This window comes from Hippichthys cyanospilos, chromosome 8 (assembly GCF_059441005.1).
Source record: "Hippichthys cyanospilos isolate Australia breed blue-spotted pipefish chromosome 8, RoL_Hcya_1.0, whole genome shotgun sequence".
Classification (NCBI taxonomy): Eukaryota; Metazoa; Chordata; class Actinopteri; order Syngnathiformes; family Syngnathidae; genus Hippichthys; species Hippichthys cyanospilos.
The window spans coordinates 1,905,001-1,915,634 of NC_142376.1; the positions used below are offsets into that span (position 1 = coordinate 1,905,001).

Sequence of the window (10,634 nt, forward strand, 5' to 3'; positions counted from 1 at the left end):
GTTTTTCAAGCTGCTGTTTGTCCGCTTCGCTAAAAGACAAAATGAATAATTGATCAGCTAATTGCTGCTCTTGAGCAACCTCCAGCTTGCTGAATTAAAAACAAGAAAATAAAATCCTTCCATATGCCCGCCCCCTTTTTTTTTTTGCTTTCCTTCCATCTTGTCCAACGGTGTAGTTTTTACTCACTCGTTTGTCGCTATTACCAATTTGTAGTGCAAACTAAAGGAATTTGTTGAAAAAAAAAAAAACAAACAAACACAATCTGGATATTCCAGTCTCAGGAAGTAACAAAATAGAATTTGGCTTGACTAGTCTTGCACATTCATACATTTGTTTTTGACATTGCAAAAGTTTGCACACCCCGGACCGGTCGCCGGCCAATCGAAGGGTGCACCTACACCACTCACAATTTTCATCATGACCCCAAAATGCATGTGCTACAAATATATATATATATATATATATATATATATATATATATATATCACATTCAAAATTGCTTGTTATAAATTGATGGGAAATTGAAGCCTCATGAAGTATTGATACTTTTGCAATCAATTTCCATTGTACTAGCCTATATCTTTAAACCAAGAGCGCCATCTATAGGAGTAATAAAAAAAAAAGGCTTCATTTTTCCATCGTCACTAAAATCCGCAGCATTTGAGTACTTTTTGCACAAGCGAAAGGAGCTGGAAGAAGCACTGGATTAGACTGGCGCTCCATCTAAGTCACATGACATCAAAAGACAACTAGCATGATGAAGCAAAATCTTTACATTTCAATTTTGAGGAAATTAGGTGGCGTAAAAACGGTGAAGGAATCGGACTGGTCTTTTGGGGTCACCCTTCAATTTCCCTCTCACATTCACACCCGCGGGCAATTTAGAGTCTTCAATGAAGCTAGCGTGCGTGTTTTTTGGAATGTGGGAGGAGCCCCGGGAGCTCCGCCCAGGTAGAGCGGCGTCACGGCGGGAAACCCCCGACCCGGGAAGCGTCGGCGCTAGCTAGCCGCTCGTCAAGTGCTACGCTTGCAGTCGTCAAACGACTGAAAAAGTTTGAATGGAAACAAAAAATCAAAAACGTAAATGGCATGAGCGAGCGCTTAGCGGGCGGCGCCCGGCTAGTTCTGGTGCCTCTTCATGTGCAGGGCCAGGTGGTCGGAGCGGGAGAAGGAGCGCGAGCACACGGCGCACTGGAAGGGTTTGGCGCCCGTGTGCTTGCGGTAATGGCGCGTCAGCTCGTCCGAGCGGGCGAAACGCCAGTCGCAGCTGTCCCACGTGCACCTGTACGGCTTCTCGCCTGAAAAGCACACAAGTGGGGCGCCCACGTCAAAATTCATCCGTTCATCCGCAAATAATCCATGATCAAATTAGTCAACAACTCGTCCAACTCCGTCCGTCCCAAAGACGTAGTTTTACGTTTTTGTTTTTAACTCGTTCAGTACCAAAGACGGGATTTTACGTAAAAGGAGTTCACTCTTTCACTCCCAAACACGTAATTGTGCGTCTGAGGGAGATTTTTCCAAAACTTCAACTGTTTTGCTAAACTGGGCTCTAAAAACAGCTAGTAAACATTATGTAATATGTGCAAAACGTACACTGGCAGTGATAAACCATAAACCAACTTAACCTTAACCCCAATTCTACTACAGTAAAACTAGCTAAAGTACTGCTAATACTATTAAAGTATAGTTAGATAAGGTACAGGTAGCCAGAGTACAGCTAACTAAAAATTCTATGAAAACATAGCTAGCTAAGGTACAGCTGCCACCAATTCTACTAGCGCTAGCTAAAGTAAAGCTAGCTAAAGTACAGCTGACTTAAAATTCTATGAACATATAGCTAGCTAATGTACAGCTAGCCAAAAATTCTACTAAAGTAGAGCTAATTAGAAAATTCTATGAGAATGTAGCTCATCGCTAAGGTAAAGCTAGCCAAAAACTCTACTAAACTAGAGCTTGCTAAAGTAGAGCGAACTAAAGATTCTATGAGAATACAGCTAGCGAAGGTACAGCTAGCCAAAAAATCTAGTAAAGTAGAGTTAGTTAAAGTACAGCTAGCTAAAAATTTTACTAAAGCAGAGCGAGCTAAAGTACAGCTTGCTAAAGTTTCTACTTAAGTACAGTAAATGGTATTTCCAATTTGTTCCTTCCCACCGCGGTGAGCACGGACGACAAACTAACAAGCGGCGAGGTTCGGTGAGTCACGGATTAGCGGGAACCGGAAAGACGGGTTGGCCGTGGTGTCGGCCATGTTCTTACGTAAGAACCTTTGTCACCCTCAAAACCATCTCATTTGTCTGCCCTTAAAGCAAACACTGAGGAATTTCTTATTTTGGCCCCAGGGGCAATCGCGCACTCACTCACGCAGCTTTACAAACACCTTTCAATAATCGGCCTGATTTGAATTAAAATCCAAAAAATTTACTCTTAAAACCAAGAAATAGAAATAGCCTAAAAAAAAAAATGTGAATGTGAGAGGAAAAACCTGTTCAATTCATACACAAATAACACTAATGCTTACAGACTGATTTTTTCACATTTTTACACATTTTTGCATTTGTTTTTTTTTTTTAAACATAGGAGAGAGCGTCCAGAGAAAACAATGAAGCGGGCGGGGGAGTTCATATCTCGCAAGGCACTCTCCGAAACGCGCGCGCGCACACACACACACACACACACACAAACAATCAGGATAATGGATGTTGATGGAGATTAGAGGGGGGAAACTCCCACGGGGACCCAAACGCATTAGGAATCATCTCATACAGATTAGTGACAGGTGTATGTGTGCCAGTGTGTGCGAGTGTGCAGTCGAGCGTCTGAAGAAGACGCGGCGCATGGAGTAACAAAAAGAAAAGCGACTTGGGTGGGGGTGGGGGGGGTTGAAGGTGGAAGAAAAAAAAAGACGAGGAGATCGCTACAAAGAAGAGACAATAAGGAAATTGCTTGTGTGCCTGTTTGTGGGTTGGAGTGATGTTTTTTTTTTTTTTTTTTAAAGCGGTGTCCCAGACCCCCCCGAGTCCATCCGATGGACCTAAGGTGTGTGTTTATGTGCAAGACGCGGAATGCGTAGATATCAACAGAAGCTTTGTTTGGTTAGCTGTTCCGAGGCGGGGCCCCCAAAAAACACCTCGCGGGCCTTGTTTGTTGCTTCTGCTCGTCCAAACTAACAATCGGGCCGACGGGAGAAGAAGCCCGGAAGCCAAAGTATTGCTACGGCCGAACCGATGCTAATTACGATGCGTGAAACGAACAATTTGAATAATCGATTCGTGAAAACATTTACATTTCCATCCCTTGATTATAGGGCATTGATTTAAAAATTGGCAATACAGACAAATTTCCCTAGACATGAATAAGGACATAAAATGACCTGGGTTTAAATGTCTGGACTCATAAGAAACGTAAAAATAGGTCTTTGGGACTGAAAGAGTTAAGTGATTGACAAATAACGACATTCACATTTTTTTTAATGTCAAATGGGTGATCCAGCATATCAAATTTGTGGCAAGTCTTCTTCACACAATAAAAACCAGTATCGAATGTTCGGATGCTTACAAAACGTAAAATCTTTGGGATTGAGTGAGTTAATCCAAAAACAAATTACGATATTCCAATATTTTTCGTCAAATGTGAGATCCAGCACATCATATTCGTGCCAAGTCTTTACACAGTAAAAATCGGGAGTGAATGTCCTGACTTTTAAAAAACATAAAAATACGTCCTCCAAATTTTTTTCTGTTAAATGTGTGATCTAGCAGATTAGATTTCACGTTTTTACACAAAAAAATCAGTCTTTGATTGAGCTTTGATTGGAAGGGAGACAAAAAAACAAAAAAGCTTTAGTACTGGCCATTTTTACGTGCGTGCAACCGTGCACGTAATAAATTATAAAATAACTCAGTGAATACAGTATTGACGCATACTGACAATCGGACCTCCATAATGGAAGCAAAAGTATTTCCGATTCTGCGCGATAATTCACTGAGAAAAGTCAGTGAAAAAAAACGTACTTTACGGCAAGCTAGCCGACGTTCCGCGACACACTCCGAGCGCCTGGCTGACAAGTGTGTCACTTCCACCTGTTTTGATGCGATCGTATATTAGGCAGACGAACCGAAATGGTGCGGCGGGTTACGTTTACACATTCGCCGACGCATGCCAGGAACGCGAGACTCTGCCCGGCGACACGATGCCAGGCGCGGATGCCGAAACATGAGTCGCCGGCCCGGCCCATTATTCTTGCTATGGGAAAGGGGCGAAGGCGGCGCTTAGCTTACCCGTGTGGGTCCTGAGGTGGGCTTTCAGATGCGACGACTTGGTGTAGACCTTCTTGCAGCCTGTCGGGACACAAACCCATGCAGCTCAATCGCACGTTTGCCGAAATCAAACGCACATTTTTCACAGTTTAACCCCCGTGCGCTATTTTGACCATTTTTGGCTCGTTTTCCTCCACGTCATTCTGCCAGTATTAGTGTGATAACCGAGTGGTGCCGTGTTGAACTTTGACACGTCGTCACCACATGGTGAAATTTCAGCTCCCCGTTGTCTTTTTTCAATGCTTTTCCTATGATGGGAAATTCATTTGATGGAAAGATCAAACGATTGGAAAAAATATTGCACCCTTGTGCGGTATTTTCACCATTTTGGGGTCATTTTCTTCCACATCATTCCGGCAGTGTTTTAGCCAAGCGCTGGCACACACCTGGTAGTGTGATAACTAAGTGGTCCTGCCATGTTGAACTTTGACATGGTTGCACAATCTGGGTGTAATTTCAGTTCCCTAGTTCATCTTTCAATGCTTCCCCTTTGATATGAAATGCCTTTGAATAAAGATCAAAGGATTGGATACAACGTTGCACAAGGCTAAAACAACTTATTGTGTATTTGGTATGTTAAGAGATATGTAGAATATTTCTTTTAGAATAAATGAGTGAATAAATAAATAAATTAACATAGTGACCCACCGGTAATCTATTTTGGAGACAAAGAACTCCTTGCATGCATGCTAAGAAGGTAAAAAAAAAAAAAAACGATGATTGCCATCGAATTTTTTTCAAAACACAGCTTGTGGAGTCCACTCTGCAAGCACTGGTGATACCGTATCGCTATCAGTCAAACTGCATCGCATTTCCACAAATGCCCACTGTGAGGCGCACTAGACATAAAAGAAACCCTTAAAAAATGATATATTGTAATTTCAAAATAAAATCAGATGTTGAGACCCAAAAAACGGTACAGAGGGCGCACTATGCTTTTGGACTTGATTTTGATATCAAATGCCTTTGATTTAAAGCTCAAAGACAAGGGTTAAAAATGTTACTGTACATCCCGACGCACATCTTGAGTCAATTTATCCAATTCTAATCGCAATGATCAAAATGTTCCCGTCGCGCGCTACACTCGACGTCTCACAGCAAACGAATGTCCCCAAAAGTCATTTCTCTAATTAAGAAACAAATACAACAAGCAAAGCATCAAACAGGTCCGACCACGATCGCTCATTATGACGCCACGATCGAGACGATTAACATTCACGTCTGCATTCCTAATTCGCTTTTCATCAAGGCGGACGGCTTGGCTCGGAAACGCCAGTCAGTTAAGCGCGGGGAGAATCTCTCCTTGACGCGCGAGAGCGCTCGGCATCGTTTGAACTCGGGGACGTGCGCAAACACGCCGGCGGGGAAGCTCCGCTTTTAGCCTCCTTTCGGAACGGGCCCACGCCACTCCACCTGCAAGTAGCTGCACATCGAGGAGCTCCTGTGAGAGCGTCGAGATCATTCGAGGGGATAAAAAGATTCCAGTGAATGAACGCAGCTCGTTAACCGTTTGGGGCCGGGAGCCTCGACGCTGGCGAAACAGGCCTGCTTAATTAACGCAAATACGCCCACAGGTTCATTCCATCATCATACCGGTAATGTCTGTCGAGCTGCAAGCATCTGTGAGAACCGAGCGCGCCGCGCTCGTAAAGCGTCCGATCGGGAAGACAATGGAGTTCGAGAACAAACCAGAGGAAGCCTCGTAAAAAAAGTTGGAATTGCTCGTCTGTTAACCCTCCTGTTATGTCATGGGTCAAACTGACCCGCAAAGTTTGAAAGTTATGGTCAATGTTGACCTCTAGTTTTTAAGTGCAAGACTTGTGCATAATCAAGATGTCGATTTAAAAATGGCATTCGCACCGCAGAAGTATTTTTTTGATGAATATGCAAAACCGGGTCATTTTGACCCAAAATATTATTGATGTTTCTAGGGGGGAAAAACGAATCACAAGATTTGTTAGCAGGATTACACGCGAAAAAACATTTTAGGAATTTTTAGATAGTAACACTTGACGGCGGGTCAAATTGACCCAGGATGTTATTACTACTCCAGAGCAAAAAACGCAACACACTGCTATATGTAAACGGAGTCTTGCCCTTGTAAATTTGTGAGTGGGTTTTCAAACTATAAACATTTTCTGGAACTTTTGGATGATGACGCATGACGGCGGGTCAAATTGACCCAGGATGTTACTACAACTATTCCATAAGAACAAAGGCAACAAACAGATACAAACCGAATCTTACCTTTGCTACTTTATGAATGAGGTTTCGATCAATAAACCGTTTCTGAAACTTTTGGATAATTACACAGGACTGCGGGTCAAATTGATCCAGGATTTTATTACTATTATTCCATAAGAAAATAGGCAACAAACATAAATGTGGATAACGAGTGGGAAGCCTAAAAGTAAAGTTTCACCCGGGACACGGCTGACATTTGTCAAGCATTATTGACTACACAAAAATTGAAGGAACGCCACTAGAATAGAATTCTGGATCCGTGTCAAGATCTAATGGGCCTGCGCCACACCCCTCCAGAAAGTCTTCCGCAGTTTCGCCTCGGACAATTCTGCCACACTAGAACATTTTTACCCGAGAGGCGAAATTGTGCATTGGTGGACAATTTGCATGCTAGTAATCCTAGTCAGATGTCACTAGTAAAATTATGATTTTGCGAGTTGTATCAGAAGCCCACGGTCGTCAACAAGTGCATAATAAATTGAATGATTTCTCATTTGAAAAATGATTGCGCAAAATAGTAAAACTTTTGGACGAGTGGGAGAATGGGAGGGGTGTTTACAAAACATGTTTACAGTAGTTACTAACGACTTAATTGTGGCATTTAAGCAAGATGTGCACAAGATTCAAAGAGCAATTTTTTTGGTTTGCACAAGCGATGTAATTCGTGTTCAAATTGATTTAAAAACGGTATACGTTGAAAATACTTGGAAAATAAGAGCGTACGAATACAGCAGTTCTCAAATGGGGCTATGTAAGATTTGAATAAGGTATCAGAAAATCTAAATGAATGCTTTTAATGCCATGACAAGAACAGCGAAGTCTTCTTTTCGAATTGAGAGTAAATGAAATGGAACATGAAGGTGCCTATTGCTAATTTGTGTTTCCTTAGCAAAACGTTTCAGACCATTATTTTGTTAACGTTTATACGGATGTGCATTGCCATTATTGACGCAATTTTTTGGTGGAAGATGTTATACAACTTAACTTCTGGAGGTCCTGAATAAAATATGCTAAAAGATACCAGTAGAAATGTGGTTTTGAAGTTGAATAAACAATCTGGGTCTGTACTGATTCAAGTCTTATGAGGATATATGAGATTTTGATTACATGCCTTTTAATTTCCCGACAAGAACAGTAGATTCAGCTTTTCGAATTAAGAGCAAATGAATCGGAACGCGAAAGCGCCTGTTGCTAATTTGTGTTTTAGTGACTCCTTTTGTGAAACGTTTCATGCCCGGACCCGGCGAATACGAGAGAGCGTGTGATTTGTTCCAACCTGGATAATCACAGTGGTGGATCCGTCGCTTCTCCAAGTCCGGGTTGTTCCTGCGGTTGTAGCGGGCGGCGGTCAGGACCTGCGTGGTGGCGGTGGCGTGGGGCAGCGGCGCGGCCCGTCCCGGGACGGCGGGAGCGGCGCCCGAGGCAAGGGGCAGCGCCAGGGCGTCGGGCGCCAGTCCGGGGGCGCCGCCCGCCAGCTTGGAGGCGATGGAGGCGGCGTACGAGGGCGGCGGCGACATGGTGTGGAGGAGCTCCTTCTGCCTGTCGGGGCTGCCCGGTTCGGAGCTGGGCGGCGAGGGCGGCAGGTACGGCGCCGCCTGCTGCTGCTGCTGCTGGAAGAAGTGGGCGTGCGGGCGAGAGTAAGCGGGCCCGCCGCAGAAGGAAGACTTAGCAGTCTGATCTTGTTGGCCGCTACGGAAGGAAGATTGCGGGAGCTGCTGAGGGTTGGCATGATGGTGCGCCTCCATGCCGCCGTCGCCGTGATGCTCCAAGTTGGAGATGAGGAGCTGGAAGAGCGAGGCGCCGCCGTCGTGCTGGTGGAGCTGCTGCTCGAACGGCGACGACATCTCCTGTTTGATGAACACCTCCGGCAGGGCCTCGCCGCCGGGCTGGTTGAAAGCGCTGGTGAAGTCGGGCAAGCCCGCCATGTTGCTCTCCATGGCGCCGCCGCAGCTACTCGTGGGCACCTGGAGGTTCTGGGAGAAGCACGGCGACGCCGATTCCGTCTTGATCTGGACCAGGTCGCCGCCGGGATGGGGGGCCCGCGGCGGCTGAGCCAAGCCCGACCTCGGGTAGGCCACTTCGGGGAGGAAGAGATTCATGTTGAGGGTGTACGGCGCCTCCCCGAAGAAGTGATCCAGTCCCGCGGCGCCGTCTCTTTGGGACTTCTGAGCTTCTGTCAGCGGCTCTGGGGAGAGATAGCGGTCCATCTCGCACTTTGCCTGAAGGAGGAAGACAAAAAAATAATCAGGTGAGGTGTCGGAACCAGATCCGATTGGCGCGTCAACACTCAGACATTTATCAAGTAGTCATCAATAGGCGGCTGCCACATTCCCACTCTGCCTGTAAAGCTGAACTCAGAAACCTGCGAGCACTTTCACGCTATGACTTAGCACATTTGCTTCACGACCGAACGGGGATTTTTTTTTTCTTTTTAGCTTGCAAGCGGCTGTGCTCTCGCCTCAAATCGCTCTCCTGCAGACCAGTGAGAGTTTGCGGGACCTTTCAGACCAGGGTCAGTTGTTGCGAACCGACAACTGCTCGCCAACTGGCTGCGCATGCACATGGCGGAAAAATGCGAGGGGATGCCTGGCGTGTTTATCGCAAATGCTTCACGATGTATTAAAAAAAGAGCGAGAAAGCGAGAGCGTGCAGGGTTGAAACGGTGTGGCAGGCCGGTGAGGGAAAAACAGCAGCCACGCCCATTGAACCCCAAACACAATCGATCGCAACCGAGCGAGGTTTTTTTTTTCCTACCTGAGTATAGTGTCCGCTTCTGTCCGACTCGCTCATCTTGCTCTCCAAGCCGAAGTCCTCCAGGTGGAATCCTGCGGGCAAGGACGCCTTGTGCAACGGGTAGAAGGGCTCCTCGTGCCCGCCGCCGCCTCCGCTCATCGCCAGTGTCGCAGCCATGAAGCTCCCAAAACCGGGGGAACACACACACGCAAATCTCTTGGAGCGAGCCCCTGTTTAGTTGGCGGAAATGAGGAGAAAGACGACGAGGAGGAGGAGGATGCTACCGTCGAGCCGGGGGAGGGAGCGGAACCGGACGATCTTGCTTACATCCCCGTTTGCACTTGTCTCGCCTCCTCCGGCGGCCCACCATCAGTTTTCTATGCGCGATGTGCAGGGCGGAGCGGGGCCTGGTGTAAATAGAGCACACGCGCCGCCTACCAGACTTTTTCAAAGGCTGCCCATCACTCATTCAAGCAGCGCGGCCACCGCCCTGAACTCCCGTCGAAATACATTAGGCACGCGCGCGCCGCACAACCACAAGGACAATTCAAGGTTGAACAGAACCTCCGCGTGCGCAGTCAAGGAATCCTTTTACGACTCTCTCGATTAGGAATTTGATGCGAAACTTCAGAAAAAAAACATATATATATTAAGTCATAATAAAATACGGAGTTCCGTTCTTATCTCGGAATGGAGCAATAGGTAGGGTACAAATACACCGTAAACAAACACAGTGCTGCTAAAGAGAGAGCCAGAGATCAGTCCTCCCAAACAGGAAGCGGTAATCCACATTTTTTGCATAAATCGCAGCAAACAGCATGATCTAATAACCTCATCTAATGCCATAATCAGAGTATTGGTTACGGTAATTACTAGTGTAGAAAAACACGTGTACTTAAAAAAACTGTCAAGTAAAAAAAATAATCTACCTACCTTACCTGTTTGTCTATTTAACCAGCTCAATAGCATTGAATTATCAAGGAAGCTAGCATCCGTCTAGAATAGAATGCATAAATCATCATTGTATAAAGACTGTTCAATTAAATAATTATGAAAAAGAAATTGAGCTATTTTGAATGAGGCTGCAGGGTGAGGAAAATGTGCGGCGTACCTCATCAATTTTCCACGATGATCCATTTTCCGGGTGTACCTAAAAACGTGACCAAGGTGGCCACCACCTGGGTTGGGGGTAACATGTGCTGTATATTGGTGCATATTAAAAAAACAAGAACATAATACGAACAAGAATAATCGAAGAAACCTCTGTTTAGCTAGCTAGCGTCTTTGCGGCTAAAGACGGGATATGAATTTATTCCATAAAAGGAGAGCTGTTTATT

The 10,634-nt window shown here is 45.4% G+C and overlaps 1 protein-coding gene across 1 annotated transcript in view; it reads right to left on the minus strand.

Annotated features, from left to right (window-relative positions):
- klf5a (Kruppel like factor 5a) overlaps positions 1-9,944 on the minus strand; it is a 10,555-nt gene extending 611 nt beyond the window's left edge. Inside the window, exons 1-4 of the mRNA XM_088420979.1 lie at positions 9,319-9,944; positions 7,841-8,783; positions 4,282-4,341; positions 1-1,299 (exon numbers count right to left, since the gene is read on the minus strand). The exon at positions 1-1,299 is cut by the window's left edge and continues 611 nt beyond it. Of these exons, the coding sequence (XP_088277105.1) occupies positions 1,121-1,299; positions 4,282-4,341; positions 7,841-8,783; positions 9,319-9,474 (1,338 nt within the window). The 5' untranslated portion in view covers positions 9,475-9,944 and the 3' untranslated portion in view covers positions 1-1,120. The remainder of the gene's footprint in view (positions 1,300-4,281; positions 4,342-7,840; positions 8,784-9,318) is intronic.
- Between the last annotated feature and the right edge of the window lie 690 nt (positions 9,945-10,634).